General features: G+C 37.4%; 1 protein-coding gene across 2 annotated transcripts in view; it reads left to right on the top strand.

Moving 5' to 3' along the window:
- Positions 1-25,669, top strand: part of LOC124119871 (E3 ubiquitin-protein ligase TRIM9-like) — a 199,524-nt gene that overhangs the window by 109,956 nt on the left and 63,899 nt on the right. For both annotated transcript variants that reach the window (XM_046482539.2, XM_046482545.2), the window contains exon 4: positions 17,557-17,713. In XM_046482539.2, coding sequence (XP_046338495.1) covers positions 17,557-17,713 — 157 coding nt within the window. The remainder of the gene's footprint in view (positions 1-17,556; positions 17,714-25,669) is intronic.

The raw sequence follows: 25,669 nt of genomic DNA on the forward strand, positions 1-25,669 counted from the left end.
ATAGCTGCTGCGAATGGAAAGTAATCGGAAGCATAACCGGCCAGGGCTTGATTTAGTTAACATGCACCAGTGCAACCCATTATTGAAAAATGCAACTTAATATTCATGTCTACATGTACCAAGTGCGTGTAAGAAGACTTCAAATTTGTGTCTGACGAACACTTACTATTCCCCCCCGAAAACGATCTTTGAACAAACTAATATCTGTAAGGTGTATTTACCATACAACATCACTAGTCCATGTATTATGTGTAATTTGTCATACTTTCTTGGGCTTGACATCGTCAAACTTGTGTACTTCAAGATTATGTACACATGTTTCTATTACATTTTACGTCATAGCTTTGTTCATTTAAGTGACAATGGCAGCAGATTGGCCTGTGTTTCAAATTCGATACATTTATGGGAGGGTGCAACATGGTTTTGTTTGGTGCAACTTGGTTTTCATGACAACATACACCTGGTGCAAGTTAAATAAAGTTCCTTAAATTGTGCAGTGCTGGCAGGGCTGACAAGGCTTACAACTGACAAGTTTCAGCTGAGATTGAATGTCTTTGTACCCAATCAGTGTGGTTGGATGCTAAGACTCCTTTCTGAACTTGGGGTAGCCTAATGGTTAAAGTATTTCAGGTGTCCCCTGTCATGATTTTGCTGAAATATTGCTAAAAGCTGTTTAAGGACTCACTCACTCATTCACTCACTCCTGAAAACACTGCATGGTGCTGTGATATACCATGATATTCTGATTTGAAAATCAATGTTCACAAATCTATACAGAAATATATGTTACATATTTAATGGAAACTTCCCTGTTTTGATCACCCTAGAAGCTATCAAATCCATATTCACCCCATTCCACATCAGATATTTATGTTAAATCAGATTTCTCTTTTCAATGCCGATCCATTACGACAATATTTATGACAAGATTTTGTTTCTATAAATTATATACTAAATTAAATTTAGACTGTTAATAAAGTCAGTATCTGTTTCTATGTACCTGTCACTGTATGTTTAACTTTTTTTCATGTGGTTAACATAGACATTGAGGTGTAGGCTGCACATACAGCTGGATCATATTACAAAGCAAATACAATTACAAGATGAGAGGTTGAACTCTTGTATGCTTTTATGCATTATCAATTTGGTTTCAATAGTTCAGAGGATACATACTGTCAGGATCAAAGACAGTTTGTGAATAATGATAGATATTTACATCCACACTGACCTTTCTGATAATTGTCCAGTGCAGAATGTCCACTCTTGCCTAGCTTTGTTTCATGCAACTCTGACCTTTATACTTCAACATTGACTCATAGAATTCAAGTAAAATTTTCAGTGTAAAGCATGAAATTATCTTGATAAAATCGATATTGTTAGTTGCTGGAATTTGAAGACTTTGCACTTTGACTTAGAAGAATCTTTTGGCATTTAGATCTTTTTTGGTGAATAAAGATTTTTTGAGTATATTCAGTTATATAAATCAGTGTCCTGTTCTACAAAGCTGTCTTAGCGCTACAACAACATAAGTCTGATATTAAAAGTGTGCGAGTTATGATTACCGTAGTGCTACAATTATGTAAGTATGCAAGTTTGATTACCTTAGCACTAGAATTATGTAAGTATGCGAGTTATAATTACCTTAGCACTACAATTATGTCAGTATGCAAGTTATGATTACCTTAGCACTACAATTATGTCAGTATGCGAGTTATGATTACCTTAGCTACAATTATGTAAGTATGAGAGTTATGATTACCTTAGCTACAATTATGTAAGTATGCAAGTTATGGATACCTTAGCTACAGTTATGTAAATATGCAAGTTATGATTACCTTAGCACTACGATTATGTACATGATGTAAGCATGCAAGTTATGATTACCTTAGCACTACAATTATGTAAGTTTGAGAGTTATGATTACCTTAGCTACAATTATGTAAATATGCAAGTTATGATTACCTCAGCTACAATTATGTAAGTTTGCGAGTTATGATTACCTTAGCTACAATTATGTAAGTATGCGAGTTATGATTACCTTAGCACTACAATTATGTAAGTATGCGAGTATGAACCATTTTCCCGGTTGTCTCGAACTCACTTTGCAGACCGTGCGTGTTCCTTCTATATTTGTCATCACGAATACTCAGATCTGTCGAACTGGATGAGGAAAATTCCCCGTTATCTCATTTAAGTGATAAAATTCCCCTGATGATTCAAACACAGTATGAATTAAGATTGTGTTGGTGAATCTATTATTATCTATTATCTATTAAACATAGTATGAAACCAAGACTAGATAACATATAATAATCTCTCATTACTTGATGCTTGGTTTTTAGGAATTCACTTTGTTGGTTGTTTTGAACACCAGATAATTCGAAGTTTATTCCAGGTCCCCACCAGCTCCACACATGAATATGAGTTTAGAAAATATCATCACTAGTGCCTTATGCAGGCTTAAGCCTTGATTGGATATTGTTTTTACAGACATATGTCTCTGTCTGCGCTGATTGCAATGTTTGAACTAAGTGAAGTCTGGAATGAATATCTCCACTCAAAATAGGCATTTGTTTGAATCTGTTTTCGATATCGTAACAAAGTGGAATAAAAAGTAAGTTGAAAGAAACCAAGCAATTAAGTCTGGCAACAGTGTTGGAGAAACTATTCCAGAGGTTGCTATGGGCCAGGTTGTTTAGGGGATGCCACCCATGGTACCTCATCGAACATCCCTTGTACTGTAAGCCTTATCTCCCCAACGGTTTAATGAAGAAAATTGTTCTACAGTCTAGGAGCAATTTATAATGTATCTTTCTTATGTATGAGCTTTTGGCGTCCCCTTAATTACTTGCAGACTGAAATTATGTGAATTGCTTACAAGCAGGCATGTTTGGGCTGGCCTTTTCACAGTGCTTTAGAACAGGCTGATTCTGCGTGTGACACATACACACCAAATGTGCAAATTGTATTTTTCTTTAATACTAGTTTTAAAATCAATTCTTTGTCCATGTAAACGATGTAGAGAAAGTTTATTTTTGTAGTGAGGGTTGTTATTACGATTGTACAGGCCCTACCACAGTTGGAGGGAATAATTCAGGGCACAGGCAATCATTACTGGTGAAGCATAAATAGTCGCCGTCTTTTTTAGGTCTGTATAATTTGGTTTCATCTTTGATATGCTGTGTCCAATGAATGTTTTTGTGAGCTCAGAGGTGTTCTAAAATTTGTTTAGTGTTTAGACAACTGTTCTAGAAGAGGCCCTGATGGAACATGAGAATATGGCATGGCTTGAATAGACTTTAAAGGAAGAGAGACAAGCTTGAATATTTAGGATATTTGATCTATTAATGAAGCATCAGGTTTGAATGTTAAAACAGTTGATTAAAAAACCCCATCCCAATTCACATTAACCATAATTTGTTGTGTGAGCAGCTTTCTTGTATGTTACTGTAACAAATGTTAGGGCACAGCACAGATGAGGGAGTGAGTTTTGTTATAACACGGTTTTACATATTTTAGTTATATCACAGCTTGTCAGGTAAGCCCAAACTGATGCATGCTGAACTCAGCAATATTCCAGCTGCATGACAGCAATCTGTCACTAATTTGGGGGTACCAAACAATCCACTGATTTCTCATCATGAGCAACAATCTACACAATTTGGATACGATGACATGCATCAACCAAGTCAGTGAGTCCAATCACCCAATGCCGCTACAAGCATGGATTTCTGAAGACTAATTCAGTGAGAGGTATGGTACTGACAGATCAAATATCATAACCAGGGACATTCAAACCCAAAAGCAAAGGGGCACAACTCTGTACAGCTGGTTACAGCTTATGAGGCCACTGGGCCACCCTTACAGCAGCTGTCACAACGAGGGAGCCTGTACAAAAATAATGTCTCTTCAAGCAGTCATTATCATCTGTTTCTACCAGTAGACACTTGATATGGTGGTAAAACCGCTAGCGCTAAATCTGTATATAGAGAGCTGATTAATTGATATTTGAGATGCATTTCCTTCTATAAAGACCTCAGAGCCTAGATCTAGTGAAATGATTGTTCTGTTAACTATAGATTCGTATGAAGCTAATCACCATGCCTAACATAAGCAAACAGTTGTCTCTACATTTACATCCATAGTCTGTAATCACAATCTGGATATAGATGATGCTATGGGGCTCTTTTTGGGTGGCATATTTGACAACAAGCTTCGGAACGGTCTTGTGTCTATTTGGCTTGAATTGCAGGATTTCAGGGAGAAAGTATCAGTATTTCACGGGGCTAATTTATCCTACTTCAAACAGATAATGAAAGTCTTTCATTTAAACTTGCCTACTTCATCTTAATGTTTTGGGGTGTATCTCCTTGAGAATGGCTGCCTCTTAATCTTTTATTATTAAAACCTATCAGAGGATGGGAAGGTATAGGGCCCAGGTACAATGATGCTAGTGTCAGCCTATTTAATAAATAGTTGTAGATGTGAAAGTTTATCAACTACTGATCAGTCTACAAGAGTATTCCTGGTATGCAACAATTCTGTAACTTCTATTTCTGGTAAAGTTGTGTTTTGAACATTTCATAGATAATTGTTGCTAATAATCAGTAGGGTTTGTAATATAAGTATGCAAATAATTATAAAGATTCTTTATTTTTGACACTTATCAAATATGGTCAGGGGTGAGAGATGGTTAAAGGAATTGCTGGTTGTGTAAAAGACCTGGGTTCTATTCCCAGAATAGAAGCCTAATTTTGGTGTCTCCATCATGCTCTTGTCAGAATGTTCCAAGACATGAAACCTCACTCATTCTTCAAGATACTGGGAAGTTTCCAAATCTCTAAACGTAGCTTTAAGTCCTATGATTTCAAGGGTAAACTGTTGTTTGAAGTTAGGAATTAGGAAGCTTTGTTTTATGTATGATGGAAAAAGTGTTGGATGTTTTACATTCAAGAGGGTTGAATGATTTACTTTCAGCCCCACCTCTTCAAGTAATGAGTAGCATTTGAGCATTGTCTGTCTGGCACATGTGGAAGTATTCCAGACGGCGGACACACCAGTCTGTCTGTCATTAAGCTGTGTAAGTTGGCTTCAGTTTGTTGAAGTAGGAAAACTGTGTTGTCATGGAGTAGAAAGTCACCAACATTTTTCTGTTTTGAATCTGACAGACTATAAAAAAGTTGTAAATGTGTTTTGTTGTTACTTGTTAAAGAATTGAGCTAGTCAGCTGATCGGGTAGACTAAAATCTAGTCTCTGAAATGAACATATCGTACATAAAAAAACAGTTGTTTAGTTATCTTAATATAAAAAATATAATAAAAAGGAGCCCAGTGACTCTCTTCATTTTCAGATACTGCAGTGATCTAGACTTGCCAAACATTATAGACTTGCATGGGCTATATTTGATATATATTTGTATCAGGGTCTGTAAGACAGACTACTGATCGAGATGATTGGTCAGTCAGTGTCTTGTCCAAACCCAATACAAGTTGATCTCTCTGGCATGTCTGGACATCATGACATCACAGTGTTTGATGTGACATCACTTGCTTGTCATGTAACAATTCATCCTGTTCCAGTTCAAGTTATCATACTGTGAGTCGGATGGCAGTCACAAGATAGATGTAATTGTCACACTCAAATATTTCACCAAAATAATTCTAACGTGTTAACTTGTGTATAAATTCTGTACATCTCCAATAGCAGGTATACATGATTTTAAGAGCTGAACATTTGTGTACACACCTTATTATCTTGCGTACCATTCAGAATGTAAAATCCTGACACATGTAACTCATAATGCATTTAATGGAAGACATAGTCAATGTCTGTTAATCAGCAAATAAATTTTGATATTATTGTTTTAAGCAATCTCCTTATTGTGTAAAGACTCTCATGCTGTGACAATGGAGAGACATGTACATAAGGGGTCAATATTCTATGTGATATGTTGAATTAAATCATATTCTTTGTGCCTGTCTTAACATCATGCAAAAAACACAACCCTGGCATGCTTGTCATCTCAAGTAGACCTTTTTATGATATATGAATCGGAAAATACTAAAAGGAAATTCTGGTAAAGAATCATTTCCTTGTTGAAGAATGTTGATGAAAGCTGATTAAACTTTCAGGAGCTCTTCCTTACCACATCCTCTTATCTTGAAACAATATTGATCTTAGCTTGCTTAGGAAGGATACTGCTCCTGTAATCTTCAGTCATTCAATGTCAAATTCTTTATAGGAAAGGCCTAGTCAATTTGTATGTTAAATTACCTAGCAAAAACCACTTAGCGGTATTATATCAATTGTGCTTTAGGTAATACTCCACTATCATATTGAGTTTCATGGTTTTGGGTTGAAGACAAATTCAAGTTAAAGTGGCTTTATCTATAAGACAGTAATTGTATTTGGAGATGTAGGTGATTAAATTGGTTCAAAATAGAAAGTCTTTTTACCCCAGAGGCCTTTGGTTTCAGCCCAGTTCTTGTGGAACTGATAAAATTATTTTCATTAACAAAGACTGAGAGTAACAGAAGAATACGCTTGGGCTGTCTACAGTGACACTGAAGGTAAGGGGATATTTAGGATAAAGGACGGAAGTATCTTGGGCTTGTCTCTATCGACACCTGTAGCAGTGATGTAACAAGTCAGTACCTTAAATAGTGCCTTTTCAGAGGAACAGCTGTTTTAGTTACATGTTGATGTTTCCAAATATTTATTCAAGAACTTTTCCTTTTGGGAAAAGATTAAAGTCATTTTTTTAAGTGCAACAGTTTGTTCTGTATTTCATTGCCTTGCGATTCAGTGATATATTTTTTCCACTTCTGTTTCGATTTTAAAAATCTGAATTTTTCCCACAGTTGCAATATTCTTGGGCAGTTTGAGTATTTGGGCAATTCATTTTGTTGCCACATTCACCACTTTCTGTGTGTGATCCCAACCTTAATGAGATCCTTTACACAGGGAAATCACTTTTAGGATTCCACTGGCCATGTAATGTTAAAAAAAAAGGGATTTTGCTCTATATTTCAGTCAAAGTTTCTAAACCATTACATTTTTTTGCAGCCTCCCAGTTCAAGTGCCCTATCTTGAATGAATTTGTCTTCCTTATTTCCTCCTTCCAGCTTTCCTTCCAAGAATCCACCATATGCTAAACTCCTAACAGTGTTTTCAAGTGTGAGGAGCCTAGTATTTGCACCATGCGTGAACAGTAGCCCATGGCCTGGAACTAATACTATCTCCTATCAAACTGGACGCCAAATATTTTGAATACAATCAAACCAACTACTGGTCCCTGCATTAACAATTTGCCATTCAGATCGTCACCTACTTTCATCTCTTTGTAAAGATAGTCACCAGTTTGCTTTGATATCAGAAATAGGTTTTAAATATTTGGATCACTTGAGTTTACCCAGTACAGTGTTATGAAAACAGATAAGATGTTGTCAGTTATATATTCAGAGTCATAACAACTCTCTCCTGATTCGGTAAGATCTTACGGTAAGATTTGTTCATGGTTCCCACCATGAACAAATCCACCTAAAATGGCTTATGTCTTTTACATTAAACGAAAACAGTTTATTTATGGCATATATCTGTCATTATTCAATCCATGAATAAGGTGAAAGTATCTGTTTGATGTTGCGATGATATGTAGATCTTTCATTTAGCAGAAGCTGCCCTGTCAAAATGTGGAACATATCCTAAATGTTGCTAAAATGATTGATAGCTGTGTACAGTACGTAAGTTAGCTCAATGACAGTGTTTGATACAAGAACCTAGATGCTTCATTGAACCACAGAACTGCTTTGTAAATAAACTTAGATGATGTGATAAGTCTGCATTATGTTGTCAGCACAGGAAACGGATATGTAAACATGGATGTCTTTAGATAAACTAGACTATGGATTGTTGTTGGTATATTGATCGTATTATCCTCAGGTAATACAGATGTGTGGTATTCATAATAGATACCGATACTGTGGTTTTCTGTATGGAGATAATGGATGGCATATTCGTCTAAGGTAACACAGTTCACTGTTCCTATGCCATGCCAGAATGATTATGGGTTTGAATCCCAGATTTTCCCTGATGATGAATCTTGGGTTTCACCTAATTCTTAAACAGGGTTTATGAGGTTTACGGAACCATGGACAAGTCATTTTAGTTTGGATTTCCAATGCCTGGAATAGTTTAGTCAATAGGAAATTGCTATAAGGTCTTGGAAAAGTCATGCATATATAGCAACTTTATACCTGTAATGTTTTTTTCAGTGACAAAAATACATAAACCTCAACCACTGACCGTTTTTCATGTTGTGAGTTAACACCTCCCAGAGTTTGTTTTTTGTTGTGACTCATATCTTTATAATATCATGGAAAACTGGAATAATCACTGGAAAAGACTTGGAAATTTGTCAGGCAAGTAGAGGTGAACCCTGCTTAACACCTAGGCCTGCATTGCTTCAGGTTTTCCTCTCACATTGAGCTAACATTCAGTGACATAAGTGACATACTGTTAAAAGTGGCATAAAGGCAAACTGACACACTCACAGACTCAATCACTTATGTGTATATGCTTCACCATAGGGTAGTATGGTAGGCTAGTGGGTAAAGCGTTCACTTGTTCAGACCCTGCGAGGTTTGATTCCTAACAAGTTAGAATTGGTTAGTGCGGTTCTTGGTGTTCCCCACTGTGACATTCCTGGAATCTTTCCTGATTGAGACTGCTGCATTTTGGTTCAGAGTACCTCACTTACCAAATTGTTGAATGTCACAACTCGATTAACCTTGTATTATTTATTTCTATGACATGTTTTCTGCTGTAGGAAAACCTTTTACAATGTAATAATAAGCTGATATCAAGAGACGGATCTTCCTTTTAATTGTACATAAAGTCTTATCGAAGTAAGGAAGACATTTTTTAAGGTAAAATTTATAAATGTCATGCCATGTTTTTTGGGGAAATGTTTAAATGTTTTCACAAATGCTTCATACATCGGGTGTTATTTTTGTAAGATGTATTAGGTGACTTGCGCTCAATCCTAGTCAACAGGGTGTGAGATCAAACTAAGCTTATGGGTTTGTTTTTCATTCACAATCTTCAAAGACCACTAACTATATTATTACAAAACATTGAAATTCTGTTGCTGGCAAAATGGATTACCAAATCTAGAACTGCCAAAACTCTTGACCCAATTCCATAATGAAGTAACCAGCAAATTTGTTGTCCCAACATGAAAAGGCCGGTTCCCTACCATTAAAAGAAATCCATTTCTGTATTTGGCAAATTTGGCAGGTGGCAGGAGGGAATAATCTAGTGCAGCAGCACTGGTTGTTCCAGCTCACTATTATTTCATTACTGCAGCAAGAATCCATGTTGAATGTAGGCCCTTATTGCGATCCTATACTTTACGGAGCTTATCGCAAACCGCACATTAATTGAAAGAAATTGCTGGTTGAGGTGGTTGACTTGTCATACTTTGAGGGGAAATATAAAAAGGATGTGTGGTGTGTCCCAACCTTGTCTTTCAACCTCTGCTAATTGGAAGGAAAAAAACGTAAATGTTTGCAAATTTATGATAGATAGTTTTGGTTCTTGTGAAGTCAATGATACGAATGTTGGAGTTGAATGTAGGGGCACACTCTTTGGCTTTGAAGGTGGATAAATTATACCACACACATACTCCTCAGCATAGCCTCTGCATCATCTGTCGTTTATTTCAATTTCTTATGACAGTGTTTACTAACAAGATTCAAATCTGTGTTTTCATCCTGTAAACATACATGTGGTAAAATGAATCATTTTGTTCATGGCAACTGCACTCAAGTAATTTGTGGAAGATGGAATCGTTTATATCACCGCCTCCGAGATATGAGCTTGTTGCATTTAGCTCTTTTTGTGAATTATGGTGCAAAAATAAACATAACGTAAGAATGATATATTCCTGATTACATATCTGTATTGGCTGATAGATCCTGAAAGTTGTTAATATGTCAATGTACCAGTCCTTTTAGTGTGATATCTTTGAGCATGTTTGTTTCTTTGTTGCAGTTTCTTCTTAAATAAAGTTGTTGCAGTTAAAAAATGGAAAATAAGACAAGTATTGAGTGTCAAGTCCACATATTTCATGTTCAACTGACTAAACTGAACGTATGTCATGGCCTGCTTGTCCGTCATTTGACAGCCATGACAAAAGTGTAATTTAGTCATGTTAATTTATGGAACATATTTGGCCATATGAAGTATAGTTCTAGATGTCTCAAACATTGATATTATTGTCTTAGCAGTAAATAAAAACAAACACACCCACCCCTGGATTCACCTCTGAATGCAAGTCAGTCAGACATTGCTGTTTAAACCAGCAGTCAGCAATTTGTTGTTGTGTGATGACAGCCGGTGAGTAATGAGATTAGGAGAAGGGACACCAGTGGCTGATGGTATGAGCAACTGTCCACATGGTCAGGGGATGATGACACAGCTAGGTCAAACACTGTAAGGACTCATGCTTGTAACAGATATTACTTTTGATGACATCCTTTGCCCTGACTATATTTCACCTTTGCCATATATCACTGCCATGAAGAGGAGAGACAGCATACCACTCCAACTACAACATTCAGCAGCTACAGCAGAGGCCTATCCCCCAAGCAAGAATAAGCTTGCTGTATTAGAGAGTTCCTGAAATATTTTGTCGGCTCATATGTATAGGTAAACATACAAACCTTTAAGGCCTGGTTTTATTGTGAAAGTGATGAAAATACCAGCTTGTTCTTCCCTTGTTTGAGGCATCAGCTTGCAGGAGTAATGAATGTTGTGTCACTCATTTGGAACTCTTTTGTGATTGAGGGGAGGAATAACAAGCATGGTTGTTATAGATACGTCAGTGTCAGGTCCAGTTGCAATAGACAGCTTCCATGTATAAATACAAAGAAAAAGATGTGGATAAATAATTCCCAAGTCCTGTGCTTGAAATGAAACAGTGATTTATGCCTTGTCCAAGATAAGGATGGCCATACACGGATGACTTTACTCTAGCTACATACTTTCCCTGTTAACAGACCCCGGGCCACCATATTAGTGGCCATGTAAATGTTTGAGTCCTTTGATGGGATGCAACCCACAGACATTCTGATCCAAGATTGGATTCTTGGCTAATAGTTTAACTTGGCAGCAGGTTGACATGGTAATAACACCATGCCCTGCGACAATGACAAAGTAAGGATGTCATGTATGGGATGACTCCACGCCCTGCTACACTGACAAGGTAAGGATGACATCTATGGGATGACTCCACGCCCTGCTACACTGACAAGGTAAGGATGACATCTATGGGATGACTCCACGCCCTGCTACACTGACAAGGTAAGGATGTCATCTATGGGATGACTCCATGCCATGCTACACTGACAAGGTAAGGATGACTCCACACCCTGCTACACTGACAAGGTAAGGATGTCATCTGTGGGATGACTCCACGCCCTGCTACACTGACAAGGTAAGGATGTCATCTGTGGGATGACTCCACGCCTTGGTACACTGACAAGGTAAGGATGTCATCTATGGGATGACACCACACCCTGCTACACTGATAAGGTAAGGATGTCATCTGTGGGATGACTCCATGCCCTGCTACACTGACACTGCCTCCCTTGGTTTGGATGCACTGGATCTCATTACAACCTTGCAGGCACTGTTTTAAGTGTTTCAAATTGCTGAACATGGCATAAGACCTTGTGAAAACATCCATGTCGTCTTTCCCGAAAAACTGAAAAAAGTTTTAACAATGCAATTATCATTATGAAATACTGAAACGTGCTGAGTGTCCCATTTGTACAATTTAACAAGTGATATATGGAAAGCATTACTATCAATGACAATTATGCCTTTGTATGAGTTTCAACATGGCTTTACACAATTTGGACCAAACATTTGACAGGAACTGTTTTAATAGAAGGACATCAAAGAGAGCAGTGTTTCCTTGCCTTTGAACATATCTGATGGGATTTCCAACTTTGGAAAAAAAATGGGTTATAAAAAAAGAAATTGTTAAATGCTTTTACTGTTCTTGCAAGAATTCCATGGAGTAAGATGCTGAAAGGGAAATCTCTTCCGACCCAACATGATGCTGAGATGATGTGTCTAGAGACGCTGTGGCAACATGGCCTGGAACTATATATACATCTGATGATGAAATAATGCCTCCTATGATGTGGTAACACAATTTGGCCATGGCCAGGAAGGGGGATATTTCCATTTTTTATTGTATTTTTGCTTGCTTGTATAGGTAATGTAATCAAAACATAGTTTCTTCTCAAAAGAAATAATGTATGCCTTGAATTGAATTCCCTATGAAGTAAATACATTATTGAGTTTTGTACACAATGTTGATGGACAAGAGATGTAAGTTGAGACCATGCCCTGTATCTCTTCCGGAATGATTGATTAGGTGGACGTATTGTGTTAAGTCAAAACTTAATTCTTTCAATATGGATGGCAAGATTTCCATATTTATTGTAATACAATTCAACAACATTTTGTTTTGAAAGGTTAAAAGTAAGGAAAGCATCAAGTGTCATTTATGGCTTACAATCAGATGGAGTACATCATAACAGTGTTACATGTTTTCAAGCTCCCCAGAAATAGCAACTTTTTTATGTCATAGTTGAGGAAAGATTAATATCTCCATGACGTGAAGAAGTTGGTTGCATCACAAGGATCGAGAGTGACCTTATATTCAGTCAAACACTCTTGGTGTTGCTTATCACTGAAAATCTGACTGATAATTTTAAGTTGAATTTAAACAGCAGTTAACTCAACGGCTGATATTTTTTACTGATCCTCTGGTATCACATGACAGTATGTGGCGTCTTCCTGACCACTAGCTATGTTTTTTGTGGCTGGGCTTTTTATCTTTACGATGTTCTGCACCATCTAACGTGTGTGTGGGTGTGATTTGTACCTTAGCGTGGTGCTTTCATCTCTAGCGTGTTAAATTGTTGAATGCACGTTATGCATTTATCTGCTTGATTGGCCAGAACTAATTCTCGAGTGTTTTCAGTGCATTCTCGGACAACACCATGTTGTAAATTTGGTCCACTGGGGTTTGCTATCTGTTGCAGTGTCAACTTGTAAAATCCATGTCTATTAATCATGATTCATTTTGTCTGATGAACATCTACTTAGGTATTGTCCCTAGGATTAACATTTATTATATTGTTCAATATATTGCTTCACATGTGAAACAACCATTGATTACTGGAAATATTAAAATAACACATGATGATGCATTAAAAACCCTTTTGCAGGAAATGTTTTCTTGTGTCTGTATGTAAAAGTATTGTAAACAGTAATTTCTTGATTGATACACAAAATTATTAATTAATGTTATTTTTATATATATTTGTATATGAAGGACATATCACATGCAAAATGAATAAGAGAATTGTAGATTATTATTTTCACAGACATATCATACAAAGGCATGTAGTTGCATGTCTTGTTCATCTGTTGTGAACATAACAATAAACACTCAAACAATCTTGTTTTCTTTTTACAATACCTCAGAATTCAAGCAATATTGTCAAAATAAGCATGTAGATTTTTTACCAATAAAAATGTTTAATGCAGACAGTTTTCGGAGTGAAAATAAGATGCAGACATCTTTGGTGCTGAAATATGTGAAAGCTGTGTTCAAATATATATATACATTTAAAAAGGTTGCTTGTTTGTAAATAGTTGTGGTGGAGTTGGAAGGAGTTGTGTGTGTAAGTGACTGATGGATATAATGACATGGTATCATGTTCTGCCAGAGAGGTGCATCTGTGAGCAGAGCCTTCTTGTGCATATACCTTGCCACGGAACAACACTGAATAACGTAACCTGACGCAAGTAAAAAACAGAACATTCACGGGAGAGGGTTTAAGTTGTGAGTTAAACAGTTGCTTGGTGCACAACTTGTGCATTGTGTTCGCTCTTAGTTGCTTTTTCAAACATGTGAGTTAATTTTTCTGAGTTGGTATTGACTTGCGATCAGGCTGAGCTGTGTTGTGGCGTGACTGTCATAACAGTACTGTTTACTGCTAGATTGGTCTGCACTGCTTGAGGAATAGAACACAGAGGTGGAAAACTCATTTGCTTATTTCTTTTGAGTTTTTATTGTTTCTGTTGATGTGATGACAAGAAAAGGCTTTGTCGTATTTGTCGACATACAGACCACACATCTGTACAAGGTTCAATACAACGGTATCAAGGTATTGAAGATGAAACTGGAGAGTATTGCCAGTCAATGTTATGTCTTTCACAGACATCATGGCGTGCTCTTCACCATCTTGAATTGCATTACTTCAGTTGTATATAAAGTGAAAGACTTTGAGGGATTTACCTGGGTCTTATCTATTTTCAAGAAAAGAAGACTCTCAGTTATGATTTGGGGGGTCCAAGGTAGGAACATGGGGTCCCAGTCTTGTAACATGTGACACACTTAACTTGATTTCCAAGAAATTTGCTGATGTCATATCAATCCTCAGAAGCTTTTAGCCTGTTGCAGATGGGGATTTCAATGTTATTTTGAAGAAAATCAACCAGTGACACTCTAAGCTGAGTGTATTTCTTACCAGAATAGAAATAGTAACCGAGTCAGTTGGGTTTAACACCGCTATTAACATTATTCCAGTTATATCATGGTGTCAGCTTAATGTGGGAGGAAAGCCCGAAGTGATGCAGGTCTCAGATGTTTACCACTTTGGTGAAGCCCTCGATGAATGGGTATGGTGCTGACAAACCTAGAAACATAATTGGGTGAACCGGGATTCGAACCCACAATCATGGGTTTCTGGCATGCCCAAGGTACGCAACTCTGCACAGCGAATTGCGGCAACTTAGACGACTGGGCCACCCATACCCATGCCCCCCTTCCAACCAAGAATAGAAATAACAGTTTTATGGAATAACATGTAATCTAAACCTTTTTGCATCCATTCATAGAAAGATGCATCTAAGGGATGCAGTATTTTGTGTCTGGTGAAACCCTGATCTTTTATGATGAGTTATTTTTATGGTACTAATATTATTTAAAATGCTTTATGCTGCATGCACATTCTTGCAGCTATCCCTGGAGGTAATTGAGGAGATAGAGTCAAATTAACAAGCTCCACCATTGTCTCATTTTGTTTTGCTAAATAACCATGATAACAGAAATTATACACCAAACTAACTTTCTATTTCTTGCTGCCTGAGCTCTTCATTATATCCATAGCTGTAAATTAGAAGCTAGATGTGGAAACGGCTGCTCTAGGGGAAGTTGATCCTGTTTTGTTTATTCTACCTTGCACGGGGATCTGTTGTTACTACTTATATAGGAATTTGCAATCAATTAGTTGGTCCATTTGCACATAACTTTCCTTTTTTCTCCCCTGGGAGACTTCTTTCTCATTTAAGAAAATATATATCAGATCTATTTTAGGAAGGATGGATCAGCATAAGCAAGCTTACAGAAAGCCATGTTTAGAATATTAATGTATTTTCTTCAATCGCCTTGTGTGAAGAAAGCTGAGAATTCAGGCAATACATGCGCCCTAGGGACCCTGTGTCAGATTTTATTGCAAGGCCTGTCTTCTACTACCTTGAAGGGAGTTTACCTCAGTGGAAATTGAAGATGAATTGCTGAACAACATAATCTGAATAGTTGTAAGGATGACAGTGCTATAGCTGGAAGTAGTTTTTAGGAGGACAGTGTTATTATCATAATAGTTGTTACCATAGCATTGTTTTACAAATAGTAGTTGCTAGGATGACAGTGTTATATCTAGGTCTTTGAAAGGCTTTTAGAAGTGATACACATAAGGAAGAGAATATATGGATGTCAACTTCTTTATTATGAGGAATACAATGTTTCGGAGTACATGTATTTGCTAACTCCTTCATTCATCAAGTGAAATGATTTCACCTCATGAAGTAGTACGGTAAGCATATACTCCAAGTAAGAAGTTGTTAGATGATGGTGTTATGCTAGTAGTCATTGTTAATATGTTCTGATAAGTCTAGAAAACAATATGTGCCATGTACACATTCACCCAAACAATATGCAACCCATCCAGGGATAATATGTCCTTCTTCATCTATAAAACTACAAGACATGCAGTGTGAATTATTTTTTATGCATTGACACTGTGTATCAACCATGCTGAGATAACCTTGGTGTCCTACAGGTTGGTATCCACCATTGTTATAGTCTCACACAGTTTAACACACATGGCTCAGAAACAATGCCTGTGCTGCCTGAGATCTGTGAAAGCCCAGAGGGGCGACTCACTCTACCACGTCTCAAAGAGAACAAAACACATGGGACATGTTGACACGTAAGGTGACTGAAAAAGGGCATGTACCCTCTACACCCCTCTGCCAGTGATGCCACTTCATATCAATCAATGTAGATTCAAAGGGAGATAATTTGTGCTGAAGTACTGAAACTGCATCTTTTCTGCATGCTTTTTCCCACAGTTTTTGTCGTCACTTTGCTGGCTGTGATGAGACAAAAGTGAAGTGTTGATAGTTAAGTGGTTTCACACACCATGATTTGTGGACAATACACGCAGTGTCTCTATGCATTTGTTGAGGGAACACATACAGTCTCATTAAGTGCAGCCAGTGAATCCCCCACCCTCCACCCCAATCCTTGTTATTGAAATGGCTTTAGCAGAGAAAATCAGCCTGCCCTGTCAGATTCTAAAGAGAATTACACATTACTACATCTTGAATTGTTTAATTCTTATTTTCTGTGACTGTTTTCTTGTTTGTTCTTCATCCTAAAGAGGAATGCACATTTCTTTGTGTAAACAAATATTACAAAAGGTTTACAATCTGTTGGTGAGAATACATGCCTCCTTGGAAGGTATATCAAAATCTAAATTTAGTGTGTACATTATTACGAACTATGAGGTAATTTACAGTGGTATTTGTAAGGACAAAAAGGTGGTAGGGTAGCCTGGTGTTTAAGCATTCGCCTTTCATATTGAAGGATTACATTACCCCACTTTTTCTGGTGTCCTGACAGTTATATTGCTGAGATATGTGAAAAGTTATATAAAACCAGACTCACTCGCTAAGGACAATAATTCCATTTATTGCTAGAGTGAATTAATTTTTTCACTACACCAATGTCAGCAATAATCCATCAAGATTATAGCAGACTGTAAATAAACAGGTCTGGATCAGTCAGACTGACACACATTTATAGTCATGTCACACAATGTCACAATCATCACTTAGTCAGCTTGAGCAACAAACAAGAGGTACAAAGGACCTATGCTGCTCAATCCCTACTGTGTTGTATACTAGATGACAGTTTCTTCTTATGATAACGGTTGAGGGTATGACAGTAACCCTTCAACAGTGATAAATTGCCCTGGCTGTTCAGGAGAGCCTTTCCAATGAAGGTGGAAGTGCATTTCAAAGTATGCAAGGCGATATCTCCTGGTCGGGATCTCTAGCTAGAACTGTGTTATACTTACTTACTATCATACTAAAGCCATTCACAATGTCTAACATGGTTTCAGGTATCAAATGGACTGATTGACCGAGTAGCTGCTGCTGACACCAACTTTAACAAGGAGATGGAACTTGCTCCAAGGGTGTCGCCGGAATTCGAGCTGACGTTAGACAACACACCTGCTTTACATGCCGTCCAGACCCTCAACTTCTTCCAGATGAAAGGTGAGCCAACAGTTGTCTCCCCTTAGAGTTTCAAGTCAGCAGAATTTTGTGCCAATAGACTGAAAATCAGATGCCTTGGTTGAAGAATGGTGGGAAAGCTTCACGAGGGTTGTTGCAAGTTGTCATACTCAGTAAGACTTCATTACCTCAAAATACTTTCACTGATGGATTGTTAAGGCAAAGAAACATTGCAGTCTCAGCGGAATCCAGTATTTTCACTATAACAGTTCCGTAACTTTAGCAACAAGTCTAGTAACATTTCCGGTGTAGTAAACTTAACTCAATCCTCCCTTACACAATGAGTAAAATGTAGTGTAAAAGATCAGGAAACACAGACACATTTAGTCATTTTGGCTCATATGGTATAGCATTATCAGCACAGTGAAATCCAACTGCAGCCAAAACAACACACATTCAGTCATACCCACAAGTTAAAAAGGTTTCCTTGTATTTATGTCAACAGTATATGTTTAATCATATTCATAGAAATGTGTCATTTTGCATATTTATAGTTGTAGGATACAAATAATGCCCATGTTTCTTCTAGCATGTAGATGGAAGTAGCGTTTGTCTTCTAACAAGAGTGACTAGGGATTGAAAGGTTCTGCCCCCAATCACACTGGAACAGACTATAGTCATCCCTATTCTCATTTCCTCTCACAAGCAGGGTTGTAATAGCTGTGGAAGTTGTAAATTGAGCATTTACTTTCACCTTCAAACCATTTAATCTTCATTCGTTGTTACGTAAGCCCCCTGGTGCTTGTATCTATTATATTTGGTCTTCCTACTTGAAACTTCCTATAATGTTCCACAATTTTGTTTCCTTATACTGCAGGTTTTACTGCATCTGCTTGTCTGACAACTAATAAACAGATAATAACCATGATGAATTGTCATCAGACAGCTATGCTATTCTCCACTGCACTATTGATGAAAATGGATTCTGTATCAATTTTGTGTAAATGGGCAAAAACTAGACAAATGCATAACCATTTCTAGATCATGTTGCATTGGTCCTGTGTAATTCTGCATCAAAGTTAGTGGCACGTACTCTGTCAGACCCAGTCTGATAAATTATCATTGTTGATTGTCTTCTTGGAACTTTTATTTATGGTAATCTTGATTTGTAATACTGCTATCCCAACAAATACTAAGTATGCAGTAAAACACTTGTAGAATATCCACGTACAGGATGCAGAGTTTTATTGGCTTATCATCATGTCCATCTATGCAGCATGAAGGAAAAAGGCAAACAGGAAGTGTCATTGTCATGGCTCCCCGGGGAGTGCAGATTTATTGTAATTATCTTGGAAATCATTTGGTGTCCATTAATCTGTAGTTATCTCAAGTAGAGCACCTGTTTGCCTGGCTAAAAAGGAAATTCTGATTGGCTCGGTTGTGATAAGGTAGAGTTAAGATGGCCGATCAAATTGGTAGATGAGATTGAACAGTTCAGGTGTGGGGAATATAATCATAGGTTTCTTTAGATTTAGCAGTTTGTGTGTTCATGTCTTGGAGGATCTTATTCTCAGTTTCATCTAAGATGCAGTTCCCTATGGATAATGAGTTGTTGGAACATATGTATCAGTTATTTTGTATCAAAAAAGATTAATGTGCCTTTTCTTTCTACTTTAAACCAACATTACAGCTGTGTATTCAGTGTTATAGAACTTAAAGCGTTGCCAGTAAGAGTCATTTATGCCTTTTGACATTTACATGAGTGAGATACACAAGCTTTCATTACCAGTGAATAGTCATCGTTATGTCAGCTTTTAAAGTTTTATGAGCTTTTATTGATAGTGTTTATGAAGTCTAAATATATTTGTCCAGTGTTGATGTGAAGCTTGTCTCAAGGGCTTGGGATCAGTTGGTGTTGGTCAGTTGACATAGCATGTTAAGGGAAACAAGCCCTTACATTAGATTAGCCAATAAAATCTGTCTGAAGAGGCCTATACAGTTTAAGTTAGTTGTCATGTAAGCAGCACATGGTCATAAACTGATTTAACACTCTCACAGCTAGGAGGCATTTGAATGATGAAGTCTGATTGGTGGAAAGAGGTTGAGCTTAATTTGATTGGTCATGGCTCATCAAGTCAAGCAGAACGTTCAATTTGATTGGTTAGATATGCAAAAGTAGACCTCAGGGAGACATTACAAGTTACATACTTTGAATTGATGGTCCTGGGGGACTGGCTATTGTAAGGATCATTTCCAGGAACATGGTGGTCATTTGTGGTTAAGAGGTGTTTGGAGAACAGGGTTTTAATGTCCCTATGTGGTCATGTGCTGTGGTCATTGGAGAGGGAGACAGGCAATTACATGTTATTTATGCTGTTTTAATGTGACAGATTGACCGTATAACAATGAAGAATGAACAAGGGGTTTGGTTGGAGAGAAGGGAATGAGCTCAAGTACATTGTTCTGGATGTAGCTCAATTATCAGAAACGAATAATGGTGAATAGGAAAACATGGCATAGGAAAACAATAGACAGTACCTAGGATAGGATTGTTCTGACTGCAATGAGCACATATGTATAGACTTATAGAGTTATCATTCAAAAGTCTGTTTTGTAACATTTTCAAGATTCCTGGGCTCCGTTCCACAGAGCAATCATAGCACTGTGACTGCCGTCAGTCTATGTTATTAAAGTATGTATGGGAGCTACGATCACCTTAGCTCTACAATAGAGCTACAGGCTGGTTACCTTATCCATTACTTAATTTGGAATTAATTAATTCTCAAGGTAGACATTTAGGGAGGGAGTGAGACATGTGTCCTGCATCATTGAACAAAATGTTATATATCAACATAATATTAATATCTATATGTACACACACGCAATCATTGATGCATATCATTGTAATTATTGACTCAAGTCATGTAATACTTTATTCCAATACAATTCCCTTGTTCATTTGTCATTGTTTTGGGGGATTAAAGATTGATGGGAGCTGTTAGTTCTTGATAATGGTTGTTATAGGCAACTCCGGAAAGGGAAAGCTGTTCATTATTTGAAGGATAAAAGATTATGGTGTCGTATTAAAACTGGTTTTATATGTCAAACAAGCTATTTCTCTTGGAAACGAACTGTTACAAATTAAGATTTATCCAAATATGTAAAACTCTGTACTAATACATAACTACTATGTGTCTGGACCAGAGATCTTAAATGTAATAAATATCTTTGACTTGACTAATGACAGATCTGATTTATTGGGTTTTCTTAATTATCTGAATTTGATAGATATCAGTGTATGTTCTTGGGAAGTTGACATCCGATTACTTTACAAAAAAACTTTCAATATTCTACTTTGGTGTTACAGTGTCAAAATGAAAAAAGAATGTAAATACATTTAATATGTAGCTAAGTTTGAAAGCTTCAAGTTGTTTCAAGTATCTTGCAGATAGGGATTTCTGTTTAATGTTGTTGGGTATGTAACTGTGTGATGGAGTTAAATCATTCTTTTTCCAATTTTCTTGTGACTGTCATCTTTCAAAATGTCTGATTCAGATTAATTTTGAAGTGGATTCTGATTTTATGGAGAATTAAGGGCTGATTACTAGTATAATCATGTCAATCATCTAGAAGGTCATGTCATGTTAACAAAAACAAAAGCAGGGACTAGTTTTGCAATCATTGTCACAGAAGTACGAAACCATGTCATCAGGAATTAAACATATTTGTTCTCCCACAGGAGCAATGGTTCTCATTTCTTTGTTTGAGGGCCACCGCTACACAGAAGGGGTCTGGCATTATCAAATCATCCCAGTTGTAACTCTCTAATTCTAATTTTGTTCCAACCTGTGCTATGAATGACTGAGCAGCCATATTGGAGTTCCATCAATGGCCATCCAGATTGGGCCATGAGGTCAAAGTTAGCCATTCAGTCTTCAAGATTGCATGATTTACAGAGGTCTTCAGCCCATGTTTGATGTGCAGATTAACAAGATCCACTCTTTCTGTCACACTTTTCTGACAGATGTGAGAAATGGTTGGCTGATAGGGCAGTTTGTTGTTTTTGAGGACCAGGGACATCATTCCATCAGAGAAAATACCACTGGAGCAATATTTGTCTGGACTGGCCTGTGGTGGAGGATTATCTGATTGCATTAACAATGGTGGATGAGTGGGTCACAAACAGTACTGTACAAAGGGGACAAGTGGCATGTCATATGATGGGGTTTGAAACATGCATAGCAGTGATTAATAATAGCAGTTGCCATTTTGCCAGTTTTTCAGCTCAACCTTGCTTGAGATTTTAGAAGGTCTTGTCTGAGAAAGTTTAAAGATGCACTATCAGTTCAATTAATGAAACATTGAATGATAATAGCAAAAACTGTTTCATGCGATAAAACCCTTTTCCGGTTGAATTTGTTTAATATTATTATCACAATTTAAAAGAAAACTTATATTTACATAAAATCTCCAGATGTTCTTTTGAAATTCTAGAATACCGAACTCAACCTTTTGATAATTATTACTAAACTATGTATTTTGACTTTGTCAAATGCCCCCCCCCCCCCCCCCCCCCTCCACCAATATCAACAAGTTTAATTTAAATTTCTCTGCAAACATCAAAGATAGTTTTTGCAACTAAAAGTCGCCATCTCATGGTTTTGTGCATGTTTCACATGTATCAGTGACTAGCCCCTCGGCAATTGTTGTAACCAAGAACTGAAAGGAATTTGACAACACCACTTGGAGCAGGACTCATATTGCTGGATGTTTAACACTTGATTCTTTTCACCAAGTCTGTTACATCACTCAAGTTGGGATCAAAAGTCGTGTGACTTGTTACAGGAAGAGAAGCATGACAAATTGACATCTAATGGCTGCTCACAAGTCAAAGTATTTGCCTACCACCTCATCATGCAACTTTGTGAGGAGAATGTCAAGCTGAGGTATCTGGCCACCACCTGATCCTATGACCATGGGGAAAATGTCAGCCAAGTGGTGGCTTCTGTTGTGCCCTCCTGTCCTGGCTGTCAGATGGCGAAACGGATCTGGTGCTGTTCTCTGTCCACCTTCATGTAAACCTCAATGGATTCATGTCCCTATTTCTTAAAGTGATTGTAACTTTAAGACTGTTATGAGAATTAGATTTTGACTTTACTCTCATGCTGTCTTTTCAATGCTATGATCACTTTGTGAAACAGGGCCAAAGAACTGTTGATCTTCAAAATGTCTCCTGGTGATGTGATATATTTTTGGTCAAATACAGCATTGGTGTATCCATGGAAACTGATACACTTTCAAACAAATATTGTTGTGAAAAATGATCAGGAGCAATATTCCAACAATATTCCAGCAGATTGTATATATTGGAGTCATGGCCAGACTGATCTGTGATTGACGGTGTGGGCAATGATCTATTAAGGCTCTTATTCTGCCAGGAAACCCCAGTTGTTATGGATATATGGAACATGACAAACTTCAATGTTCAATCTTTTATGACAAGCGTAGGACATTCGGGATCTGTTCTGCCAGGAAACCCCAGTGGTTGTTTATATAGAACCAGGTATACTCCACTGTTTCAATGGTTGAAGAAAAGCGACTCAATGGTGTGCCATAATCAAGTACAAGACATTGGAGATCATGTTTGACCACAAATGATGACCTCAGGAGTGTCACCTGAAATACCCCAAGTGGACATGAAAATATTCCTGGAGTTATTGCCTGTTCTATAAATTAATCTGCAGTTCAGTCACTGCACTGTCACTGGGTGGACGACCTATTGCTGTAAGTGAAGCAGTCTTAGAAAACAAATATTTAAATCCAGCTGCTATTATGTTGTCCCCATCTGTTTCATAACACAGGAGGATGCTCGATCAAGACAAACCAAATCATCTGCAGACATTAAAATTGTAAATGTGTCACTCTTGGTGAAAGATGAGAAAAAAACATCAACAGCAAAACATACACATGTCATGCGAACTAAATATTATGCAAATTATCAGAATTCTGTTACTTCCTACACCAAATACCTAATCAGAAGAGTGATTGAGGAGAATCACTGTGGTCACGTCTGTCATTTTGGAACCACCCACAACCACCATCAGCTTCTCTTCTGGACCCTCCCTGGAGCTGAGTTTCTTCATAATCATATTCCCGAGCCATTTTGACATTCCTGTCACAGTGTGTTTCTATTATAAAAGTCAACGAATGGCCTCAGAACTGCTGCCATGAAATGACAATCAGGAATCAAATGTTTAATTCACAAATGTTAACCTGAATTCATAATCTCCTCGATTGACAAGTTCAGTATGGCAGGTTGAGTGTTCACGCCATAATGAATGGCTTTCGCATATCTGCAGTATGTTCCCAAGAAATTCCGCAACTGTGCAGTTGGACAGTGACAGTGGTTGCGCCCTGTCATGGCTAACTGGCAGCTATAATGGAGTGTCACCCATGCTATGGGCCTGCTAATGGGGCGGAATATGGAGTTACAGGATAAAGAGTCTGTCAGCCATCCCCCTCCCTAAATCTGCATTTTATTCGGTCAGTTGCCCCTCACCATGCCATCCTGTCCCCCTTGGCACTGATGGACAGCTTGACAAACCCATGCATAATGTATGCATATCACTGTCGTCTGTTAAGCTTTTTTCAATTAAAATCTTTCTCAGCAGTTACTCTTTGAAATTGTGTTTATTCTGGGGGATGACCTGTTTAATTAAAATGTTTCACAACATTGTCTATTGGTAATTGACTGCTATGTGTTTGAAGTGCGGGTTCAAGAAATTGAATTTTGGCAATTTAAAACATTTGATGATAGTTTCAGTAAGGAAGATTGCAGGGTGTTTGCCTTCTTTTGATGGCTCTTCATTTTCAGGGTACTTTGTGTCCCTGGAACGTTTGATACTGGGGTCGAGTATCCTCCTGAACATGTTTCAGGGGATCTTTAGGAATGAACTGTTTTTAGCAACAATCCAGATGGTCATCAGTAAAATTCTAAAACAGAAATCTTCAAAAACATTTGCGATAAGTCTGCATATCACCAAAATTGCGATTTTGTTTCTTTGAGTCTCAGTGTTCTAAGAAACGTGACATACACACTCCAAGTGCAGATCGTGGAAATAGCAATGACATCCTTTACAATGTCCCTGCTAATGGAAGGAGTAGTTTCTGTATCTCTGTCAATGAAGCTCAGAAAAATTGTTCGATGTTTTCATTTCTTTGAAGACAACTTTTTTGGTGCCCTTGGTGGCCTTTTTGCATTGATCGAGGATAGGATAAGCGGTGGCTTGACAGTAAGTGACATCGCATGCCCTAACTCTAATCACTATATGGAGTGTAAATTGGAAATTTAAGAATAGTTTTCTCAACTTTGCATCTGTCATCTTTCATTTGTAGAAAAGCCACGATAAAATCACTCTTCTCATTTTAACAGTTTGTCAAACTTTATCAAGATTTCTTCCGACAGTCATCTCTTTTACATTATGAAGATCATGTCTGAAGAGCATATGTCAAAGATATCAAAGTCTGGTATTGTAGATCATTGATATTATACGATGTTTCTTTACAATCACAACAGTTGCGTAATGATGATGCATCATCTCAGTGTCTGTCATCATGAGGACGGTGATTACAACTTGCTCACGCATGTCACCAGTCTGTATCAGAGATGCCCATAAACTGTCGGCAGTACCAAAAACGTTGATGAAATTAAGAAAAAGAGAGCCGTGAATTTACAGAAGTGACACATAAACTTTTAATGTTTTCTTTTCATTTAGTGTAATCTAGCTTTCAAATACCTTAAAAGCACTTAACAAATATTGTTTGTTTAAAAAGGTTAAACTTGTTTACCACTAGGGAGTCATTATGAATCGACAAGAGCAGCAGTAATGCATTAACACTATTTCTCATGACATGATAATGTTCCAGCAGAGGACCAAATACAATTTGGGCTGGGTTGATGGTTTTTAAACCTCATTGAAGATTTTTAAAAATTCCATA

This window comes from Haliotis rufescens, unplaced genomic scaffold (assembly GCF_023055435.1).
Source record: "Haliotis rufescens isolate VD_foot unplaced genomic scaffold, xgHalRufe1.0.p SCAF_3, whole genome shotgun sequence".
NCBI lineage: Eukaryota > Metazoa > Mollusca > Gastropoda > Lepetellida > Haliotidae > Haliotis > Haliotis rufescens.